Source organism: Calypte anna, chromosome 2 (assembly GCF_003957555.1).
Source record: "Calypte anna isolate BGI_N300 chromosome 2, bCalAnn1_v1.p, whole genome shotgun sequence".
NCBI classification, from domain to species: Eukaryota; Metazoa; Chordata; class Aves; order Apodiformes; family Trochilidae; genus Calypte; species Calypte anna.
In genome coordinates, this window is record NC_044245.1 from 323027 (window position 1) to 347893 (window position 24867).

The 24867-nt window shown below is 55.5% G+C and overlaps 1 protein-coding gene across 3 annotated transcripts in view; it reads right to left on the reverse strand.

Annotated features, from left to right (window-relative positions):
- Positions 1-24867, reverse strand: part of AGAP3 (ArfGAP with GTPase domain, ankyrin repeat and PH domain 3) — a 120779-nt gene that overhangs the window by 78223 nt on the left and 17689 nt on the right. The window contains exon 1 of one of the 3 annotated variants that reach the window (XM_030444851.1): positions 7972-8567. The exons of the other annotated variants lie outside the window; for them this stretch is intronic. Within the exon in view, the coding sequence (XP_030300711.1) occupies positions 7972-8455 (484 nt within the window). The 5' untranslated portion in view covers positions 8456-8567. Of the gene's footprint in view, positions 1-7971; positions 8568-24867 lie in introns of those variants that run through there. 3 annotated transcript variants of the gene reach the window in all.

Genomic DNA, 24867 nt, shown 5'->3' on the forward strand with positions numbered 1-24867 from the left:
TAGAGACACCAAGTTGCACGAAGTGCCCAGAGGCTCTGCAGCCAGAGCTCTGGTTGGGAAGGAGAGGCTGAGCCATGGGCTGCACGGGTCCAGGGTGGGGACCCTCCCTCCTGACCTGTGGCAGCACAAAACCTCCTGCAGTGTCCCTTTTCTGGAGGCACTGGGATGACAGAAGCACCAGATGCCTTTTTGGGGGGCACATGCTATGAGAGACCTCAGAAGGGAGGTGAGAACTGGTGAGAGCACCAGGGCTCCCACACCAGCGTGTGGCATGCCAGGCAGGAGGGCTGCAGGCACGTTGCAATCTGTGCTCTCTACTGAAAATAAACACGATTAATTATCTGCATGTTATGTAGTTTGCAGAGCAGTGTAACAGGCTTCAGAAGGCTGGAACAATCAGGCACAGTTTTGAGTGGAGCAGGAAACACCCCCTCTCCTGCCACAGGAATCACAAACACTTCATTTCCATCCAAACACTCTCCAGGAGCTAGTTGAACAACAGACTTCCCAAATAAAACCAACTCACCAGAGGAGGAGCAAGAGCCTGGAGAACACCTTGAATACCAGAAGTAGCTAGCAGCCACTCCCAACAAACATGAGAGTCCTTTATTTGCCTTGGAGGAGGCAGCACACCCTCCACCCAAAGGCAGATGTATGGGGCCAGGGGGTGACATAAAGGAGCAGCACTTGCCCTGTGTTAATAGCACACAAATAATAAAGGATTTTTTGAGACCAGAAACCTGTGGGAGCACTGCTTCTTCAAGAACCTGTCCTAAACTTGCCAAATTCCACTGCCACAGACTCTTGCAGAAAGGGAAATCTCAGATGACTTCAAAAAGGGACAAGAAGAACCCACACCACCCATGCTCAGGTCACCCAGGGCCATGGTGGGACACACCAAGGAGGAGGGATGGCTCTGGACCTCCCTGCTGCCCCATCCCAGCAGCTCCTCCCAGCAGCCCTGACTCCACCATCACAGCAGCCCCAGCTCTGCCCAAACTGGCCGGGCCAGCAGCAGCCACAGCTCTCTGCCCAGGAGGTGTGTGATGGGGCCCTGCCAAACACCATGGGCTGACACCAGAGAAGCACAGAGGCTGACACCAGGCCCAGGGTGGTTCTGAGGGTGATGCCAGGCTCCTCAGCCCTGCCAGGAGCTGGTCACTGCCCTTTATGTGCACATGTGCAGCCACCCACAGGCCACAGCCCATCTTCCATTGTGTCAGAAAAAGCCAAGAATATGGTGTTCATTCCTGGAGTTTACCACTCATACACTAATTTATTATTTCTTTTTCAGAAACTACTCACAAAAAACCCACAAATCTGGTGCAGTGACACAAGATAACTTATAACCATTGTGAAGGCCCTGTTCCTTCACAGTGTCTGTCTTCCACCCATCCTTTTTTTTGTTTGTTTGTTTTAGGCAGAGGTAAAATCTTTATTAAAACAACTAATAAGTTAGGAGGAAAACAAGAAGTTCTCGAGCCCTTTCAAAAAGGCACCAGCACACCCAGATCTCCCAACTGCACAACTTGGTCGGAGAGGCACTGTCACCACCAGCTGGACCTTCTGCTCTGCTGGATCCCCACCAGCCACTGTGACAGCCAAAGGTCCAATGGTCCCATTCCCTTTCCTGGCACCCCCTCCCTGCAGACCTGACTAAGGCAGCATCCTCACAGTATCACTGCGTACATCTTGTTCTTCAAATACAAAAAACTGGCAAAAGCTCTGGCTCTGAATGCAGCACAAGTTGAATGCACTCCCCAACCTGTCCTGAGGAAAGGCCAGAGAGAGGCCTGGAGAGGCAGGCTGACTGCTTTTTCTTCTGCTCTTGGATGCTCAGGATGCAGAAACCATCCTGGTTTTGCTAGTTGAAAAGGTTTGTTAGCAACAGTTTGATTTTTGACTTGCTGTGAAGGCCTCTGAGCAAACCTTAGTGTAAATACACAACCGTGACACAACACAATGCCAACTTAACAACAATGTTCACTCATACAACACACTGAGTTATAACCCATCACTACCACGCTTCACCCAAAACACCCATGTACAACCTGCCACCTATGCTTGTTGCTCAGCTCCCAGCACCTGCACAGGCTGAATTTCAGCCCAGTATTCTGACCAGCCCCAGTGACTGACCTGGTGTGTCCCAGCTTACACACTACACCACCAAAAAAAGAGTGACTATGGCGGAAGCAGCTTTGAACTGAAGACAGACACAAGGTTTATTTACAATCACCTGGAAAAGTTAATGATGCAGACCTTGGAGAGGACAGTTCCCTCTGTGGCCCCTCAGAGGCAAGGTCCCAGGTGCCAGGATCAGAAGAGTTTCGTGTCCACCCGCCAGCCCAGGCTGTGCCCATACAAACCTCCACACAAATGAACTCCTATCTGAAGAGAAGGGCCTCATTCAGAAGGACACCCCAGGTGATTCAGTTAATAAACCAGGCTACACACACACACACACACACACACTTCTAGCACGCCCTGCAGATTGTGGGAGACCTCTGGCTGTCAGCAGGTGGAAAAACTAATGCCTCCAGCTGTATTGAGCAAAGACCTCCAGCATCTCCTCCAGATGTGGCAGTTCTGTGGCACCTCCACAACTGCCATTTCAAGACCTTGACTTACACCATTCCCACCCCCCACCTTACAAGGTGCACAAAAACATCAAGACCACCAGTTAGTCTGGGAAGACCTGAGGATCCAGAGCACTTTAACACATGAGGCTGGGGTCCCACCAAAAGAGAGTTTCAAGCCTGTCACTGTAACTGGCCCTTTGGCCCTTCTTACACCAGCTCTGCTTCCAGGACTGGCCAATCACCCTTCCTACCAGGCAAGGGGATGTACACAACCTGTGCACACCACAAGGTGACAAGGGGGAAAGGTTTCCAGCTGCAAGAGGGGAGATGGAGAGGAGATGGGAGGGAGAAATTGTTTGGGGTGAGGGTGCTGAGCCCCTCGTTGCCCAGGTTGCCCTAGGAAGCTGTGGCTGCCCCATCCCTGGCAGTGTTGAAGGTTGGATGGGGCTTGGAGCCCCCTGGGCTGGGGGAGGGGTCCCTGCCTATGGTAAGGGTATGGAATGAGATGATCTTTAAGGTCCTTTCAACCCAAACCCTTCTATGATTCTGTGATCTGTGTGACCCACAGCTAGCCCTGATGCACACATCTGCAGGCCCATGGACAACTATTCCATCAGCTCCCATGTCACCTGAAGCCCGTGTCCTGCACCCACCTCTGCTGTGTGGTTTACAGATCAGTCCCCAGCACAGACACCCCTGTCCCCCCACTGTCACCCTTTGCTTGCTCTCCTGCTCTACCAGCAGCTCCCAGCAGAGCTGTGTGCAGGTGGGCATGGATGACACCCACAGAGATGTCAGAGAGGCACCTCGAGAGCAGTTTCTCAATCACCCAGACAGCCACAGGCCAAGTACCTGGCTGATGAAAAACCACTGACACAACTCGCTGATGTCAGCTGCAGCCATCCCAAGTGTTGGTCATTTGCTTCCAAAAGGCAGCACGTGGCCCTTTCCTGCACTTGGTCAGTACAACTCCCATCACACCCCCAGGCAGGGACAGCACCTGAGGATGATCTGGTTTAGCAGAGATTGCTTCCAGCTGGATAACATCTCCACTACAAGGTGCATTACTTCCCATTTATCAACATGGAACTCCACCTGCCAGCCAAGTGTCGGTTACCCAGCTTCATTTGTCACCCTGCACATGCTCCTCACCCAGGCTGCTCCCTCCACGGGATGAAGCACAGCAGGTTCATCTACCTTGTGCTTCAGAAGGGCCAGTGCCAGACACGTTTGGTCTCCACACACAGCAACTAATAATTAACCAACTCATTCTCCAAGCCACCCTGGAACTAACTTGGACACTGAAACCCTGGACACCAACACCAGCCTTGAAAGCAGGTCAGAGGCTGAGCAAACACAGCAGTGCCCACACAAACCTTGTTCCAAAGTACCCACCTGCCCACACACGTGGATAAAAGGGCAGTGGAATAGGACATGCCCGGGCACAGCAGCCTTTTCCAACCTTGGCACTGCTGGCAGGAAGAGAGATTTCTCCATGGGCAAGGCCAGCATGGGCTTAGCCAAGGCAGGTACCCTGTGTTGAACACGATCTTAGCAAGGATTATCTCAATAGAGATAGAGCTTTAAATACTCTACAGCAGTGAAAGGAAAGGATCTCGTGTCTCTGAGAAATAAGGGTGTGATGAGGACCTGCCGCCCCCAGAGGCTGTGCTGTGCAAGGCTCCAGCACAGACAGAGGGCTTCAGCCTCTTGGCACCTCTGTTCCAGGCCAGGAACCAAATTCTCTCTGCTCCAACAGCTAGAAAGAGCCTGAGCCTGCTGAAAGGGACAGCCCAGCAGAGCTGGTGATGTGGTGAAACAACAACCCACCTCCTCCCAGCACAAGCACTCTGCAGAGACCCACCTTGCTGGTAAAAACCTGTTCCAAATCTGTCTGACCTCAGCTCTCGTTGTCGAACCACACAAGCAGAGGCAGGTGAAGATGAAAACAGCTCAGCACTGGCTTTTGAAGTTCTCTCTTCCAATTGGTGCCTGTAGGCTGCAAGCAGCTAACTCTGCACCTCCTGCACCCATCTCCTCCCATCTCACCTTCTGAATTACACCTTTCAGATTGGCATCCCCACAACTCCTTCCTTGATACCTTCCAAGTTTTTCAGAAGTGTGGACACCAGACTGGATTCAGCATCCAAGGCACTGTCTCTACACCCATTATGCCATCTCTGGCATAACACTACCAGCTAAGCCGAGGCAGGTACCAACAAGAGATGATACAAATCATCATCTACCCAATTCACTATGCAAACTTCACCTCATTAATGTAAAAACTCCCTCACACATGCCCTACACACGAGTCCTTTGTGTGGCCAAACACCAAACAGTAGAAGGGAGTGATCCTCAACCTTACAGCACTTTAAAAGGGAGGGCATCTTTCTGGGAGAGGGGAATACAATTGTGAAGAAAAACTTCCTGAGCTGTGGAGCATGTCCAGGTTCCACTGATGGACATGCTGAACCCATTTTCCCCTGCACGGGGAAAACTCCAACCCCAAACCAGTCCAGCTTTCCCAAGCTTGTGGATGTCACAGGGCTTCTTCAGAAGGGCACCAGCCAACACCTCCATACCTGGAAACATTCCTCTGACCACTGGCCACAGCTATTTGTGTTCAGTCCAAGCTGGGTGGACTCTGTGTTGACTCAGTTCTCCAGCTCCCAGGCTCCTGCCCTCCCTTGGTGCCTTTACAGAAAATCACACACCCTGTCACATCACGACCACTGCCTGAAGTCTTTTTGGGGTAACAACAAACTGCACGCCCCTGACAAACTCCTCCCTGTGCCCGGTGCAGGCTGAATCCCTCCATCATCGGGGAGTGAATGTTACCCACACAGTGCAAGGAGGTCTCAGCAGGACTGGGGGAGCAGCAATGAGGCTGCCCTGACTCTCTGCTGGGCCAGGGCACTGGATGGGTATCTCAGCCTGCTAGAAACAAAATATTCCAGGTACTGGAAATAGGATGGCAGTACTGGCTTGGATCTCTGCCTGGACTCATCCATCCATCTTATTCAAAGAACTGATAACTGAAACTGCAGCTGCACCCCTCTGGGAGGGCATGTTGGGACTGTACCAGAAGCTCTCCTAGGGCTAAGGTGGGCAGCACCCACGTGAAGCATTCAGGTTTGGGGAACGTCAAGATGGTGTTGGAAACACTACTGGCCTGCAAGCCCAGAACAGGAATGAGGCAGAGATGTCCTGAGCTGCCATATCTAGCAAGTTCCACTTGGAGCAGTAACAAGGTTGTACACATCCAGTCTGCCATGTCCTTGCTGAGACTCCCACTGGGGAGACCTAGAGCCCATGGACCAACCTGCTGAGAGAAGAGATGATGCAGGGGCAAGACAGAGATGGGACAGACAGCAGAAGCCTTGGGCTACACACCTCACCTCTACGTCTTCACATCTGGTTGATCCCATCAGGGCAGAGCTCACAGCCAAGTGGATAATGGCAAAAATGGTGTTCTAAGACCAAGCTTTGAGCTTTGCAACTCCAGCAAGCACAGCTTGCTCTGCTGCAATGAGCCCCAACCCCAAAGGCAGCCTGGGAAGGTCATCCCTGAGCTTGTGCCTCCAGCATGAGCCATGATGGCAACTACTAGCCACCCTGACAAACAGTAGCCTGGCATTAACTGGCTGGTGACTGACAGAGAGGGCTCTGAGCCTTCTCCAGGCTCCCCAGCAGGTGGACCCAAAGGGAGCCCCAACCTGTCCCACCAGAGCAGCCAGGTGAGGGCTGAGGACGCCAACACCAGCGTTCAACCTCATCTGCTCTCCTGGGAATGTGGCTGCCGGGCCGGCTGCTGCTGCTGGCCCAGCTCCTGCTGGAAGCCACTGGCAAGCAGAAACAGGCCCCCCGCTGCACGGGCAGGGCCCTCCCTGCCCGGATACACCCACATTCCCCAGCCATGAGCGCAGCCTCCCCTTGCCTGGGAACCTCCAGCCACCCAGCCAGCACCCAGCCTCGGCACAGCCCCCGGGAGGGGCACAGCACCGGGATCCTGTCCCTTAACCCCACACAGCACAGAGGTGGCCTTGGCCACCCAGACGCCACTACAGACCCTCCAGGACTGCTCCTGGGAAGGCAGAGCCAGCCCCAGGGGCAAGGAGGACCAGCAGCAATGAGCCCCTTGAGCCTCCTGCCCTGGTCCTGGAACCCCAGCTGGCAGCAGCTCTGGTCTTGACCCGAAGCCCTCCCAGAAAGCATCCCGGGCACAAACCTCCTCTGGGCAGCTGCTGCCCGGGGAGCATGCGGATACCTTGGGGAGCCCCCAGCCCCAGTCCACCCGTCCGGCAAGCCAGCCAAGCCGGGAACTGCCACCGCAACATCTGGGCTGCGGAGAGCAGCCATGGAACGCGGCGGAGCTCACAGGCTCCAGAAAGCGCCTGCCTTCCCCCCCCCCGAGGGCAAGAGCTGCAAGTCCCGTCCCACCCCCTGCGTACAGGACGGCGTTCAATGCCTTAAAAAGCCTCTCGATGCCGTTCTCGCCTCCCAGCCCTTGTTTGCCTCTGCAGGGCAGAGGAACGGGAAGGGGCACAGGCAGCACGGATCCCACGTGGCAGAAGAGCCCGTGGCACTGAGGCCGAACACCAGCCAGTCCAGCACCTAACAGCTTCTGCAGCTGCCAGTCCCCATGGGGGTGCTGTGCCCCCTCCCCAGACAGTCCTGCCCTTTGTCCCTCTGCCATGACACTTGAGATGCCACCACCACTGTCTGCAGGCTGTCCTGGACCTGGAGAGCATCACCATGCTTCCAAACACACTGCATCCACTCGACCCAAGGGAAGACCTGGTCAGAGCATCACCCAGACAGAGTCTGGCACGGGTAGCTGCTCACAGGAGGAAGATGTAGCCACGCTTCTGTGCTGCCCAACCCCCTTCTGCCGCCCCATACCTCTGCTCTGGCAATATCCCAAATAGTCCAGGATCTGGAACCAACTAACAGAAGCCCTCTCCCCTTCCTACAGTTTCAGCTCCCTCTGCTCCTCTGACACCACTGCATGAGGATCAATTCTCCCTGCCCCTCCTGGGACTTCAAGGATGTGGGATACTAAGACAGACATGGGACACACACGCTTGGCTCCCAGGTGTCTGACCAGCAAGGGAACCCAGACTCCTGAATCATCTCTTCCTGGATAGCCATGTTGCAGCTCCTTCAGCCCTGACAGCAGGGGTCTGCATCCACCAGAGTGCCCAACAGCCCCATGAACACTCACACTACCTTGCTGCATACAGCCCAGCCTTCCCAAGCACAAACCCATAGAGAACCAGGATGCAACCGCATGCCCTCAGCTGAGACAGGCCACGGTCACAGCCATGGCCACCCGTCCCCACAGGGTGCAGGGGGCTCTCAGAGGGCTGGCACCCCTCCTGTGCTCACTTACCCAGGGCTCGCAGTGGACCGCTGCCCAGCAGGATGGGGTCAGCAGTGCCGTGGGGGTCCTTGGGGCACACACTGCCGGGGCCGCCGCGCTCTCGCCTTCGGAAGCGGCTTGTGAGGAGTCTCCAGAGTCCCCCTCCTTGCCCGGGGTCGGGGTGCAGCCCGCCCCCGACTCTGGCCAGCTCCGGGTAGAGCAGGTCCCGCTTGCTGGGGCAGGTGTGCAGGGAGCTGGCGTCACCCTCACTCTTGGTGCGGAGGCGTGCGGGGCGCAGGAGCCCCCCGGACTCCGACCGCCGCAGCTCGTGTCCCCGCCGCAGGCGGAAGCTGAAGCTTTTGCGCAGGGAGCTGAAATTTTTCCTGGGGCCGGGGCTGCTCCGGCCGCTGCCCCCGAAGATGTTCCATCGGCGGCTGCCCCACAGGGAGCCCCCTCGCAGGAAACCGGGGCTCTCGGGGGGGTGCGGCTGCCGGGCGGCGGGCAGGAAGGTCATGCTGCTGGGACGCGGGCGCTGCGCCCCGTCTGCCCCGTCGAGCAGAGCTGCCGGGCCCGAGCCCTCCCAGCCCTCCGAGCCCTCCGAGCCGGCCGGGCCGGGCCTGCGGGGCGAGCGCAGCCTGAAGAAGTCCAGCAGGCTGCCGCGGGGACGGGCGGGGGACGGCGGAGAGAGCAGGGCCCCGGCCGCCAGCCCGTTCCCCGCCGCGCAGAAGCTCTTGGGCCGGCGGCGCTGCTGCTGGGCGGCCTTGAGGGCGGCCTGGACGGCGGGGACGCCCTGCAGGTCCAGCGACTCGCAGACGCTGACGGCGCGGCGGGGGCTCGGCCGCGGGGGGCCCCGGCCCGCCTGGCTCCAGCGCCAGCCCTCCGCCATGCTCAGCGGCGGGGCTGCCCCATGGCCCCGGGCCGCCCGCCGCTCTGGGCTGCTGCCGGTGCGGGCGGCCGGCCCCGGGGAGGCGGCGCAGGGGGGCCCCGCACGCCGACCGCTGCCTGCCGGCTCCCACGCCGCGCCGGCATGCCCGGGCCGGCGAGCCGCCAGCACGGGGCTGGGCCCGCCCCGGAACGGAGTCGGGGATGCAGATGGGGCGGGGGCCGGGGCCAAGGCCGCCCCACGCCGCGGGCACCGAGCCCCGGGTCGGGCAGGCGATGCCCTCGGACCGGCCCCGGGGCGGCGCTCGGACCAACCCCGCGGCGCGGGGCTGCAGCCCCGGGGCAGGGCTGGGGCCCGAGACCCGTCACCACCCGCAGTCGGGAAGCGGCAGCGCTGCACGGCCGGACTGCAGCCGCCACGCCGGAGTGCTCACTGCCCGCACCGGACCGGGCAGCACCGAGCTCCGGGCAGCACCGGGACCGGGCAGCACCGGGATCGGGTCTCTGGTGTCGGCGCGGGGCCGGCACTGACCGGCAGGGGGCGCTGTGCTGCCGCTGACGGCTGCCTCAGGGCGCCCCCGCGCGGCAGCACCGGGAGGCACAGGGACCCACGGGGGGCAACAGCGACCCACGGGGGGCAGCACTGGGAGGCACAGGGACACACGGGGGGCAACAGGGACCCACGGGGAGCAACAGCGACCCACGGGGGGCAACAGCGACCCACGGGGGGCAACAGCGACCCACGGGGGGCAGCACCGGGAGGCACAGGGATCCACGGGGGGCAACAGGGACCCACGGGGGGCAGCAGGGACCCACGGGGGGCAGCAGCGGGAGGCACAGGGACCCACGGGGGGCAACAGGGACCCACGGGGGGCAGCAGGGACCCACGGGGGGCAGCACTGGGAGGCACAGGGACACACGGGGGGCAACAGGGACCCACGGGGAGCAACAGGGACCCACGGGGGGCAACAGCGACCCACGGGGGGCAACAGCGACCCACGGGGGGCAGCACCGGGAGGCACAGGGATCCACGGGGGGCAACAGGGACCCACGGGGGGCAACAGGGACCCACGGGGGGCAGCAGCGGGAGGCACAGGGACCCACGGGGGGCTGCAGCGGGAGGGGGACACAGACACCGCACCAAGCCCACAAACAACCCCTCAAGCCCTCCGACCGCTGCAGCGAGGGCCCGGGGGCAGCCGGCCAGGGGGAACACAGCACCAGAGATCGGCTCCTCTCTTGTGCCAGAGCGCACTTGTTCCCAGGACCAAACCCCCCTCCCCAACGCTCTTTGCACAGCCCCCATTGCAGCCCCCCTTTTGCTGCCTGCAGCACCGTGTCTGTCCCCAGGGACCCATCCTGCATCGCCCCAGGACTTTTCTCCTCCTTCTTTTCCCTGAAGTGTTTCCCCTCTCCCTGGCTCTTCTTACTGAAAGCATCATCTGTGCTCCCTCTGGGGAGAAAAAAAAATGATTGACTTATTTTTACCCTTCTGAAAGTTCTCTCTGCTGAACCAGCTTAGGTCTTCTCCTGCCTCTCAAGGCCTCTCCAGGGAACATCTTAACACCAGCCTCTCCTTATCCAGGAGATACTATGGGTATCACCATGATATGCCTCTGCCTTGGCTATTCCAAAATCCCACTGCCTTTTTGGACTTTACCCCCTCTCTGATCCCTCATCCTCTTCCATGGTCCTCTTGAGCAACCCCCATCTCCTCTGCAGCTCCCTGTGGGTGCTCCCAGCCCTGGGACTCAGCTGAACCTCAACACACCAGGAGGTACCAGCAGGTTCAGCCCTTCCCCTCCCCACAGCACAGCCAACACCTCATCCCCTTCCTCTCCCTTTCCCTTCCTCTCCTACACCCACAGATTCCACCATCCACCCCCCCTCACCGTTAACAGCACAGCCCACCCCCACGCTGCACAAGCAGAGCCATCACTCAGCAGCTCCTCCCTGAGCCCCAGCACCTTTTCTTCCCTCGACTCCTGTGCCACTTTTCACAGTAAGATCTCTAATTCATTTGCTCGCAGTGCCAAACCCAGGGAGCATCTCCCGGACCAAGGATCTGCTCCAGGATGCCACTGACACCATGCCAGTGCCCCAGGGGCAGTGGGCAGGACACATCCAGCTCCCCAGCACACAGGCACTGATGCCCCAATGGGAGCAGAAGGTGCCTGACACCCCGGCAAAGCCCCGGCTCTGCCACCTCTGCCGAGGTCACAGCACAGCCCAGCTGCCAGACGACCCGACCCCATCCCCATCACCTCCTGCCCTGCCTGCCAGGAGCTGCCATGCTGCATCCAGGGGTCTGCACCACCCCCCGGTGGGGTCTGTGTCAGCCGGGGGTCTGCACTGGCAACACAGCCCTGAGAGCAGCACACCTCGGACACAGGGAGCCAGCCTTTGGGCAGGGACCCAGACCAGGCACCTGGAAAGCTTCTTCCCAACCGTGCTGGCTCCCAGGGACTGGAAACTGCTTCTGTAAGGACAGGACCGTCTGTATTCATCCCTCCCCAAGTCCTGGGTTTAACCTTTACTGCAACAACACCAGATGGTACAACCTTACACCTTCTAGATGAGTCTCATATTCTTAAAATATTCTGGCAAGTTCCAGGCTTTAAGGTTTCACAGAATCACAGAAATATCTGCTAGAAGAACTGAGGTACCACCCACCAGGTACCAGACATGCCTGGATCACCCCAACAGGCGTCTGTCTGACCCCTCCTAGACACCTCCTCATGCCCATCCTTGCTCCTCCTGTTCCTCCTCCTCCCACAACCTGGTCTGAATCCCCCCCACCTGCACATCAAGAAAATCACTCCTGCCCATACCCGTACCAGCCAGGAAGAGTAATGACAGCATTCCTCCCTACAGCCTTCAACACACCAACAGAGTTCCCCTCAACTGAAAACATCTCCTCACTGTCCCACTGAGGACAGCTTTGTTTAAGCTCTTCAGTGTTTTCAACGCATTCTCTTCCATTCTTTGCAATTTGCCTTCTGCCTTTTTTAAATGCAGAGCCAGGACCTGGGCACAATGCTCAGCTGGGGACTCCAGCAGCACCAAGGAACATACAAACACCACCCGTGTACTCCGTCCCCAGGAGATGCTGGTCTGTATGTACAACAGGAACAACAGTTCAGAGGCAAAGGTTTCTATTTGCTGTACACATTGACATGACACCCCCCCCGCCCCCCCCAGTTATTCCTACAGAAAGAACAAAAGACATCTGAAATACAACAAAATAAAAAAGCCCCAGATATAACTTCTGGTGGCCAAGGGCTGCAGGAAGCCCAGGAAGGGCTCGAACCCCACCAGATCTGGACAGCACATGGACTAAGGCTGAAACCATGGCTCACAGAGGAACCACTATGAAAACGAGATCAGGAAACCAGAAGCCACCACGGAAAGATGTCCCACATGCCTTCAAGCATCTCTTCTCAGGCAGTCTCCTCCATGGTTACAGCGGGTCTGACCGGCGCTGTGCACACATGCAATGCAAATGGGAGGTGACAGCTCACCCACCCGGCAGACAGTGCCACTGGGGTCTCTGGAAGCAGAGGAGCTCCAAGAGCTGGGCAGGAACAGGGACATCATGCTTTTGCAATGCTGACCTGGGGCAGGTGCCCAGGGACAGAAGCAAGTTAGTCTCTTAGCAGACTTTTATGAGTCACACTCATGTTACAAATATCATGGCAATGAACATCTGGCTTAAATTAACAAAATGCCATGAGAGGCTGAGCAACAGCTGCCCTGGAAGACAATCCGAAAGTGAGGGAACTTTCCACTGCTGGCTGGTCCCCAGGGTGAAGCTCAGGGTGGAGCCTTGCAATGGAAAAGAAGTTTGAATGGTGACTGGTGAAATGCTCCACTGTGCTCCTCCACTCCTCGCTGATATTCCTGCTCCCTGCAGAAGCAAAGCTTTTGTTGCAAGGGTACCTCATCCAGCCTGGAGAACAAGATGGGTTTTGGAGGTGCTGTTGCTCTGCAGGGGGGCTCAGGCCTGGGAGACCCCCCGCAGCCATGCAGAGGGGACAAGGAACCAGCACTATGGTGTTCTTGGCAGGTGTGGATGGAGGGATGGAGCCACAAGCAGGTGCCAGCAGCAGAGCAGGGGACAGCGCAGACACCGGCCAGCCCTGGGACCCACCTGCCAGTGGGGCTGCAGGGTGCCCAAGACAGACTGTGCCAGTGGGGGGACCACAAGCAGGAGCTCAGCACCACTGCCCACAGATGAGGACAGGACAGGGTGACACCACAGTTGCTCCAGGTTTGGGGACACCCAGGACCCCTGGGACAGGCTCGAGGCTGGAGCACCAGAGTAGGGGGGGCTCCATGCAATGCTGTGGGATGGTGGCAGAGCCCCCTCGCAGGACCCTGAACGCAGCACCAGGGCCGTGCTGGAGCCCCGGGCTCTGCAGAGCAGCTCCAGCCAGCCCGAGTGTGCTGCAGGAATACTGATGAGGCTCTGCCCGGCCTGGGGCGTGCAGCTCCGCAGCCCCCGCAGCCCCCACAGCCCCCACCTTACAGCCCCACGTCACAGCCCCACGTCACAGGCTGCCAGCGTCACCGCAGCCCGGTGCTGATGCTGTCGCTTGTCACCTGGGGGTGGGGGCTGGGCAGGACAGAGCTGCCCTCTGCCCAGGTAGGAGGAGGGTGGGGGGGACCAGGTGCTTCCCCTGAGCAGGGGGATGGTGTTGGCAGCTGAGTTCAGCCACAGCTAGGCTGGAGCATCCACTGCAGTGAGACAAAAAAATCACACCAGCTCTGTTCTGCTGTGATAACCCTTTGTGATCACCCCAACCAGCTGTGATAACCCTTTGTGGTCACCCCAACCAGCCTGCTCACAATGGAGATCCTCACTCTCTCCACCCTCAATCCCCAGGGTCTCAGCCCAGAGGAACAAGGCTCTGCTCGAGGGACCCAGCCCCTCACCACCTGCCCATGTCCCCTCTGCAGCCCCACCTGTGGGTTGGACACCTCCAGGGCTGGTTTGCAGTGGCCTCTTGAAGTGAGGGACATGGTTTAGGGACATGATTTAGCACCAGACTCAGTAGAGTTTGACTTACTGATCTTAAAGGCTTCTTCCAACCCAAATTGTTCTGTGATCACCCTGAGCAGGCTGTCACCTCCAGTTTCCATGTCGAGAGCACTAATGGGCCCAGACAGCAAAGAGTTAACAGAAGCTGGGAAGTGAACAGAGCCGCAGGCACCAGGGAGCCTAGCATCAGTACCAGCTTCAGCATCACCACCAGCATCAGCTTCAGCATCAGCACCAGCTCCCTCCCACCACCCACCCTCCACTGCTGACAGGAGATCACCACTTCTCCTCCACAAGGATTCACAGCAAACCACCTCCCTCCTCTGCCCTACGAGGATGTGGCCATGTCACCCCCACCACTTCCAGGATGGTCCCAAAGTCCTTCTCCGCCCCTCTCCAGACTCACAGGGGATGCTCCAGTAATGGCTGCAGGTACAAGCAGATCCAAGGTGACTGGGGCAGGTACTGTGAAGTCTCCTGAGTATTTTGAAACCCAAAGACAAAAGCTCACGTTAAAAATCAGGGAAGAGGACCAAAGGGGATTTCTTCAGGTCCTTAAGTCCAGCCCTTGCCCTGGCTTTAAAATCCTTCCCATAATTGTAATTTAAAACAGGGAAAATCCTCTAGTTTGCTCCAAAAGCTGAAAAGGAAAACAAATGAAAATAAAAGCAGCAAAGAGGTAAAACTAAGAGACAGGCAGAGCAGAAATTAGACTCAGAGGAGAGGTAAATACACCTGGAGGTCAGGAGGAAAACATATCTCCCAGCCAAGAGATGGAGGAGGCAGAAAAATCCTCCCTGCCTCGACAGAAAGGCAGAGATGCAGCAGCACCCTCGAAGGATGGCTGCAAGGCCAGCTCCTGGGTGATCAGGAAGGCAGAGCAGACCTCAGGCCTTCTCACTGCTCACTGGATGAGCAGTGCTGGTCCCATCCTGGACAAAGATGGGCTGAGGCTCTAAGGCATGGCAGGACAGACCACCTGTCCTCAGCCCAGGAGCCCAGACTGGTTTGGGTTGGAAGGAATCATAAAGCTCCTCCAGTTCCACCCCTGCCATGGTCAGGGACCCCTCCCCCAGCCCAGGGGGCTCCAAGCCCCATCCAACCTTCAACACTGCCAGGGATGGGGCAGCCACAGCTTCTCAGGGCCCTTCTTGTTCTGCTGCAAGCAGCAATGCCCAGACACCAGCAAAACATTCAGGAGTGACAGGGACAGCAGACACCAGCAGAAGGAACTGGAAAGACCTTCAGCTCTATGAAAAGGAGAGAAGCCCAGAACCCCAAATGGGGTGTTCCAAACAGGGCTTCCAAAGCTACTTGAGAATGGTCCTCCCTGGAAATCATGCAAAGCAATGTCACTCTAAGAAGCCATGAAAAGGTCCCATCCCTTCATGTTCCCTCCAGGCACATGCTGAAGAAGGAGATGAGATAAAGAAGTATTTTTAAAAAACAAGCTAAAAGCCACAGAGACTGGCAACAACACAAGATGCTCACAAGCACCCCCAACAAATGCCACCAAACACCATTTCTCCAGCACTTCTACCTTCTCATCCTCCCAAGGAGCAGCTCAGTGACCAGCACCATCAGCACACAAAGGCAGAGAGTGTTTTGCCATGAACAGCAATAGTCAAGGTGTAGATACCTGGCACGGGGTAGCTGTCTGCACTCCAGACAGCAGCAAAGGTCTCTAGAAAAGCCCAACCAGGTTCCTCCCTGCTCAACAGGCCACAGACCCCACCTTCCAGCTTAAACTCTTAGTAGCAACTGTTTGAGGAAAGGAAATGTAACTCTGAGGATGCTACAAACAACACCTTCAGGTGGTGCAGGAGGAGCTCAGAGCAAGCCCAAGCCAGGGGCATCCCCCCAGGCAGGACCAGGGGCAACAGTCCCCTCCAGCTGCCACCATGGTACAAGGGTCCTGGGCTCTGAATCCTGCACAGAACCAGTCCCTCTGACCACTGTTCAGTTCAGTTTCATTTTCATCACCCAATTGCCCATTACTACCACCCAAGCACCCACCGAGCCACATGGCCACCAGACTTCAGCCAGCAGAAAACTCAGGAATCTACTAAACATGAACAACCACCCTGCTTTCTGCCCAAATTCTCACTTGTTCATTAAACCTTCTTCTGCAGGGACAACTACTCCAGGTCCTGACACACGTCAGGAGACTGCCAGGGCCCTTCCTGGGGACAGCACCTGTCTCAGGAGGACGAGCAGCCCCAGCCCAGCACTTTGCCCTTTTTTCTGCCCCGAGCTGACAATCACAAAGCTCCTCACAGGTCCTGAGAACTGGAGAGGGAAAGAGAAGCTGCCCCAGGTCTCAGTAGGAAGGAGTAGGCCCATGAGGAACCTGACTCACCAGCCACCCACCAAGGGCTTGGGAATGACCAGACAGCAAGAGACACGGGCACAAGCAACCTCACCCAACATCACCTGCCAGTCTGCAAACTCAGCCTCATCCTAAGGGGTTGCTGTGTCACCCAAAACATGCCCAGCACCCAAAGGCACAAGCTAGGAGGCGAGGGAGGGGCTGCAGACCTCCCCACCAACCCTGGAGACCCTTCCCACCACACCACAGCACCCAGTCATTGATAACCAGCATGGAACTGGTCACGGGAGGGGACCCTATGGATGCCATCCCAGATGGGCTCAGGGGCCATCCATGCTTTTATCCTCAGCTTGTGAGAATTCTTAATCCTCTCTGGGATTCTCTGCAAGAGCAGAGAAGGGTGATGGATGAACAAGAGGCTCGTGCAGAGCTCCAGAGCAAGCAGGGGGCTTCTATAGGTAGTTGAGCCCCAGATCCCAAGTCAGAAGAGGAACAGCTTAAAGAAACTCCTGCCTCAGAGAACACAAAGGAATTCTGAGGGCCTCCTGGTTCACAGATGTGAGCTCCCTTCACATCAGCTCCTCCTCTCTACAGCCTCAAGAGCATCTCAACATGGTTCATCCTGCTACAGCTCAAGAGCATCTCAAGGCAGTCCTGATCCAAGCCTTGCTGCTGCCCACACAGTCACCCCAGGCCCGTGTGCCTGTGCTTTCATTCTGAGCCACGCAATACTTCAGGGAGCAAATAATCAAGGGCTGCATCAAAACCCATACGTAAAAGAGCCCAAATTAGGATGTAAAGGCAAAATTTTCACAAGGTTGGCTTTTGGAATCAAAATCATGTTTGTCTGGGTTCAGTGCAGGTTTTTGGTGAGACCTTTTGTATGACTTTTCTTTATAGGTAAAAAAAAAAGACTTTTTATTTAATGGTACGAAGCCATTTCATATAATTCAGAGAGCCTGAACTACAGAGCTCCCCTAGACTGTCACCTCACCACAAGGTCCACCTCCATCCACACCATCACAGACCCCTTGAGCACCTCACCACAGGGTCCATCTCTCCCCACACACACCACTACACAGGTGTAGCACTGGAAGAGAGAAGAGCATTTCTTGTCTCTCCCCAGGGCCTCTATTCAAAGACCAAAACAAAAACCACAGAGATAAAAAGAAAAAAACAAAACAAAACAAACCAGTCACAGAGAGCAGAAGGAGCTAGCCTCCCACCCACATTCCCACAGTCCCCAGAGGCTCCTGATGCATCCGCTGGCTCAGCCTCCTGCTGGGGAGCCACTGCCACCTCCCACCCCCTGGTCCCCTGGGAAGGAGCAGCTACAGTCCCAGCAGGGTCCATCCCGGTGCCAAACCTCCTTCTCTCCCACCATGCTCCCCCAGAGATAACCACACAAAGGGTCCATATGACCCTTCTGTCCTCAGCATTGCACTGGAAACTCACCTTCCACTGTCAAAGCTCATGAGAGTCCCCCAGCCCCCTCCATCAGCGACTCACCCACTTCACTGCTTGGACTCCCCCTGCTTTTGCATTATCTTTATTAACTCCATCACCACTCTTCGGTATTTTTTCCAGTGATTATCAAATGTTAAATGCTATAAGGTGGGGAACAGACCCATAGAACCCACCAAAAATCCAGCTGCCCCCATCCAATATTTATTTACAACTCTGTATTGAGGCCCTGATCCATAATCCATCTCACATGTCTGGTGCTGACCACAGTCTCTTCCAGCCCCCTCATCAGGAGGCTACTCTGTCCTAAACCAAACATCATAAAGAAATCTAAACACATTATTCAATCATTAATACCCGCACCTAATCACTCTGCTCAGGAGTTACCAGCATTATGGGAAACAGATCTCACCAAACCATCTCACGCAGCACTCGCTTCCCCCCATGACCTCGTGGTTAATTCAGACTTTGCCAGCCACGGTGCTGCCTTTCCCAGGATCGATACCAGGAGGATGGCATCTCAGTCATCCATCCCATGTCTCCTGGGGAGGGCTGGCACAGAGTTAGCTTGCTCCAGCCTCACTCATCCTCCCCTTCAGGAGCTCCCAGCCAGACTCCCGGGCTCCCACCTGCAAGCTGCCCAGAGCCAGGGACCAGAACATACCCGACTGGCAGCTGCTGCTCAACACTGAGCAACCATTTCAGGGACAGTGCTTTATTTTTACACACACAGGATGGAAACATTTCCACCACATGGCTACTGACAACCTGTGCCATGTAGCCAGCCACAGACTTAAAGCCCATCCCTGCTCCTAATAAACCCCAAACCCCTCATTGCCACCAACCAGGCAGGGCACAGGCTGCTACATGTGTCTCATACCTCCTGTTTGCTCACTTTTAGTCTTGGCTTATGCTCCATAACATCAGCTTTTTCTCTGTTAATGACTAATTATCCGGCACTGGCACTCTTCAGCTGTGCCAGACATCACTGCAGCCTTCCTCAGTAATTGCGGGGCTGGGGTGTTTTGGGCACAAACGAGAAATCTTTAGGAATGTGTAATAACTGCTTGCATTCACTATTGATGTTCTTTCTCTCAAGTACTTTGGCTCATAATTTATTTTATTTTATTTTCAGCTTTGTGACACCAGCCCTTCTAAACGAAACAGTTACAGGTGAGTGTCAAGACTATCCCCAGAAGGAGCACTGCATCATCATTCAACCTTTCTGGGAGAAAGAGCTGGAGGATTACAGAGGGCTGCAAGGGGACCGGGAACATCCTGCCCTCCCCTCCCCACCAGCAGGTGATCCAGTCTTGAGATGGCTCCTGAGAAACCATTGGTGGAGGAAACATTGCTAGGAACCTCCCTCTGGGATGCTCAGGGCTGGCACCAGAATGGTACCACCATGACACCAGAGCAGGTAACTTGTGTATTCACTATGCCATACTGCTGAGATCTGACATCACAGAATGACCACAGCACCAGAACTTCTCCTGGCAGGAACACCAAGCAGATGTGATGGCAATTCCCACCTCCACCTGGTTCCTTTCCATCTCTCTGGATGGGATTCGTGCCTGCACTGTGCTGGGAGCCAAGGAGGGATAGACAGCACTGTGCCACTGGGGCTGGAGGAGAAAGCTGCCAGGAGTGCAACCACAGCCCCAGCACTGAGTGCTTCTGAGAGCACATGAGGGGTTCAGGGAAGGAACAAGGATGCCCAGAGCTGGGGCAGAGGGAAAGGGACTCATTCAGCTCCCCATCACCTGCTGGGGTCCTTTGGATGGACCAAGCCCTGACCCTCCCTAGAGTCACCACAGCACCTGGGAAGCACTGGTACTGTATGAGCCATGCACCATGAGCCAAGTCTCCTCCACCCTCTGCATCTCCTCACAGCTGATCTCCAGGTTCCAGCACTATGGAGTGAGCCCACCAGATCTGCAGCCTATGGAGCAAAACCTGTGAGCTCCAGGTACAGGAGCAGGCAAGAAGGTGAAGTCTGGGTCTCCTTTTCCCTGCACTGAAGCTGTCAGAGCAAACACACAAACTGCAACACTCACTCCACCTTTAAACAGCTCTGACATCCGAGGTCTCCCTGGCCAAATGACAAATCCTCTCCAAGCCAGCGAGCTGCACTCACTGTCCTTAAAGCAGGAGAGATGTTCTGCAGGCAGCTGAGTACAAGCAAGGCACAGCCCTCCACCAAAGCTCCTCTGCTCACCTGTGACTCAGGTCCTCTGCCACCAAAGGTTTGTAATGCCACTGGCATTGGAAAGAGCTGGAGACCACAGCATGTTTCACAGGACCACAGTGTGCTCCCTGGGACCGTGGTGTGCTGTCCAGGACCACAGCAAATCTCCCTGGACCACGGCCATGTTCCCCAGGACCATGGTGTGCTCCCAGAACCAAGCTCTCCAGGACCATGCTGTGCTCCCAGAACCATGGCCAAGCTCCCCAGGACCATGGCCAAGCTTGTCAGGAGCCTGACGGGACCACAGCTTCCCTTCTTGGGAGAAATCTGCACCAAAGAAGGCAGCTGCACAGCTCTTGGAGAGGGAACATAAAAGCAGCTGTGCCAGGAACTGTGCAGGGGTGGTGGCACCTCCCAGGCTTGTGGTCCAACTCCCAGGAGCCAGCTGTAGGTCATGGCACTGCCAGAAGGGCAGCGAACAGGAAACCTCCTGCTCAGGGCCATGGCCAGCTGTCTGGAAGGAACTTCGGAGAAAGAATAAACTAAATCAGGCTCAGACAAAAGGCTGGTTGACAGAGAAGCCTTTGCTCAGCCAGACAGAGTGAGTCTCTGGGCACATCCTCATTCTGCTGCAGCTCAAGCTGGGGCAGCCCAGGAGCTTCAGGAGGAGGAAAGTGCTGGAACAAGTGCAGAGTTTGCAGGCAGGCACAAATGACACAAAGAACCAAACAAAAACAAAACAAAAAAACCCCACAAAGAACACAACCACAAAAAAAATCAGCTAAGCTCCAAAGTGTTAGTCAGGAGAACAGAAACAAAGGACAAAGTGTTGTGAAAAGACCTCAAAATCCTGAGTAACTGGGTGACAGATCAGTAGGTGATCAAGATGAAATGGCGCACTCGGAAAAAACAATTCTTATTTTACATACACAGTAACAAGCTCAAGCTTCTTGTTGCCGCTCAAGTAAAATCCTGAAGTTGTCCTATATAACCCTGTGAAAACATCAGCCAGCTGCTCAGCAGCCATCAAACCGTGCTGACAATTATGAGGAACAGGGTGAAGCACAAACCAGGGAACATCACGATGCTCTCATACCGACCCAGGGACTGATACTGCAGCTGCTCCAGCACTGTCCTCACCCTCACTGGGATTCTGAGACCCAGATCTCATCACAAGACAAGGGAACTAGAAAAGGTACCAAGAAGGGCAGAAGATGATCAAAAGGTGAGAACAGCTCCTGTACAAGGAGCCTGGAAAGGAAGGTGGCAGAGGAGGAATGAAGCCTTTCACATCAGGAGAAAGGAGAAGGCCACCAGGGAACAAATTGTTCACTGTTGCTTTCAGATCACAAACTGAGGGGACATCAAACCCAATTAGTCAGGAGGCAGGTTGCAAGCAGAAGGAGATCTCTCTGTACAAAAGGCAGCTGAGCCCTGCCTGGTCCAGGGCTGCAGTCGTGCTCGGCTGACACGCTTGCACGAGACCATTGGGCAGATTCAAGGACAAAAGCTCCATGCAGGGCGACGAACAACGAGGAGATGGGGAGATCTGTGACAGACAAACAGCTCCAGGATGGGAGCACGTCCACAGCCCAGCAGAGTGATGAGTGAGCCCAGGGTGAAGGACTGGAGTCCCAGAGCCCCTTCCAGGGCAGCACAGCGGATGGCATGGCTTCTCCTCTCCTTTTTCCTTCTCCTCTCCTGTCCTCTCCTCCTCTCCCTGCTCTGGGCTGTGGAGGAGTCACTGCAGTAGCTGAGACTCAGGGCCTGCAGGCCCTGCCAAGCTGGCTGCTCAGGATGAAATTTTCCATGCTTGCTCTCTGCATTAGCCTGGTATTTTTAGACGTTTCAGCAAAAGCAACACAGACTTTTCCAAAAATGAGGTTAGGGAAAAAATAAGGCAGATTTGCCAGAGTTATACATTTTTCCAGTTTTTACTGAGGGATCTTGAAGAGCTCCATGTGGCTGGCTCAGGGTCACCCTTTGCTCAGGGAGGTGACTTCTGCTGTCTGTAACCATGAGTCCCAGCTGGGGGAACGACTCCTTTGCCAGCTGCTGCTCACACCTCTGGGCTTGTGCTGCCGGATGCAGAAGAGACCCCTCCTCTCAATTCAAACAAACCAGACGGAACCAGCACAGCCTGCAGGCAGCTGTGGCTTCCACATGTCAGCAGCTGGAGCTGAGGATGCTCAAGAGCCTGAATGTTCAGTTGGGCCCCACCAAGACCCAGGCTGCAGCAGAAGTTTCTGTTAAGATTTCTGCTGGATGGCTTTCTCGACAGCAGCCTAAAGAAAAGTGATTTAGGAATACAAAGGCACTTTCGATTTTAGCACTGCGTGAGTACTTGATTTATAATTTGATTGCCACTGCCTAAGTTTATTTGAAAGCAATCAGCTATCTTTACCCAGGCAGCCAGGCTCTGCAGCCAAGATTGAGGACTCTTACTAAATCCTGTGTGTTCTGCCACAGATAAGGGATTACAAAGAGAGCTGAGATCATCCCTGCACCACTTGGTTGCACTCACTGCACAGCACAGGTTAGAGAAACCCACTCAATAAATTCAGCATCAAAATCACCTCTTAAACCTGAGATAGCCTGGACTTTTTTTCTGCAAAGGAATACCAGGCTTTGCTTTGAGGCCCTGCAAGTATTTACTGCATCTCCAGCAAAGTTATCCCAACAGCTAGGTACTCTCTGACAAAATAAGTACTTTAAAGCTGAATCCATACAGCTTTGGGCTCTGCCCAGCGGTTCAGACTGTCTTCAGCTCTTAAACTGACCTAATTTTGTTTAAGCCCTACACTGTCAGTAGTAACTACACTTTTTGTATGGCTTCACATTTTTTAAATCAATAAAAAAACTACAGACACCAAAATTACTTTGCAATGCCATGGTGAAAGCCTTGTGAAAGCCATAAAAACATCAGCCTTCCCTTGCACCTCCACGAGAGCAGTTCCAGTCCAGGCTCCAGGTCCTGCAGGGGGTTTCTCCCAAACCAAGACCATGGTTGGGATGTTGGACAACCTAAACATGGTCAGACTTCAGCTGTGGATGATCTATCCCCACAGGTAACGCATGGGGTGAGCTGGAAGTCAGCACAGTATTTGTTCAATAACTTTCTTAAATTGTGAGGCATGAAACGTTGTGCCAGCTTTGAAACAGCCATGGCCTTCAGGAAAGCCAGTGGAGGAGAAACACAGACACATGAAGGAAGGACCCGAGAGGTTACACAGGAGACTTTGCACAGATGCTGCCTTCTTATGTTTGTCTGACATCGCAGTGCCTGAAAGAGAAAAGAGCAAGTCCTGGGAGGGAATGGACTCCCCTTCCCTTGGACCTTCCACCACATGTAGTCTTCCAAAGTCAGAAAGACTCCATGGCTCAGTCTGAACCCACTGAGATCTCACTCCACATCAGCCCACAGCACCTCCTTAGACACAGAAACAGGAGAAATGCCAGGGCCAGGCATGGCTGAAGGTGCCAGCTCTCCAAACCACTTGAGAATGGATCTAGTCTGGAGATGCTGGTTTCCATCCCTGTACAGAGATGCTCTGCTGAAACTCACCCCCCCAAGTGCCCCAACTCCACTATGCAGGAGATATCATAAAAACTGGGTCCCATCTCATCTTTCCCTCCCCCTCTTTTCAAGCTGAACTCAAAGCCATCTGTGCTTTAGATACTTACATCTGATCTAGTCACCCTCAGCTCTCCTACAGTCAATGGAGAAAAATAAGCACTTTTAGTGCACAAGTCATCCAACCTACTTCACACTCCCACTTCAGCCCAAGTGTGAGAACTGACTCAGGTGGTGTCACCTCCATCACAGGCACTTAACGCTAAGTTAGACAACTCCCCCAATTTTGGGGTCCCCCAGCTCCCTGAGATGACAGCCAGCTCAACTGACCCTTCAGGCACCTCAAGTGAAGAACATTGGCCTGGGTTGCCCAGAGAGGTGGGAGATGCCCCATCCCTGGAAACACTCCAGGTCAGGTTGGATGGGGCTCAGGGCAACATGGTCTGGTTGAAGATGTCCCTGCCCACTGCAGCAAGTTGGACTGGATGGCCTTGAAAGGTCCCTTCCCACCCAAACTACTGGGTGGACATAGAGGACTATGCCAGGTTTTCTGAGATCAGGTACCCACACATCTGCATGGGGCAGGTCTGTGTCTCCCCTGGCAGTCTGGGCAGACAGACACACTGACCTCAGAGCAGCCATGGTAGGAACAGACCACGGGCCTGCAGCTCCAAGGGACTGGAGTGCTCCCCACTCCAGCCTCACATCTTAATCACAGATTGCTCTATTTCCATGGAAACAGCAGAATTAGAGACTTCAGTTTAAAGACAATTACCAGCGTTGGGTGTTTCACTGTTAAACCTGTCAGCTCTCCCATCCTGGGTGCAGGAGAGGGGGCAGCTCTTGCCCACACCACTGCTCCACTGCAGCCCCACCATGGCCACACCACTGCCCCATCACCACATCCAGCCACAGAGGTGGCTCCACCAAGAGCAGGACTGACCTATCTGTATTTCCTCTGGCTTCATTTCCCCATCTCCTGGCACCCAGAGAGCCCACCCTCATGGTGTGTTTGGAGATGGACATTCCTGAGCCATGGTGGTGGAACCCAGTGCTGGCTTCCACAGCAGCAACTGTTCCTGGTGGGCATGCAGTGATCCTGGTGACCAGGGCTTCCCCTTCCCTACCCTGAGTCACTCAGGGAGCTGCTGGACAAACCTCAGGTACCACCACAGCTCATGCCTCTTCCTTCCCCTGGCACAGCAGAGCCACTGCCACGGTCGGCCCCATGGAAGAGCTGTGCCCAGCCAAGGTGCTAATTACTACCCCCAGCCAACCCTGCTGCTGTCACTCCACCTTGCAGACACCAGTCTTTCTAGAAAACAAAGCTGAGAAGGAGCCAGGCAGCACCACAAGCCTCCTGTAAGACAGATCTTGGGTTTGCCAAACAGAGGGATATAAGCCATGATACTGGTGGCACCATCAGGCCTGTTGAGCTGAGCAGAGTG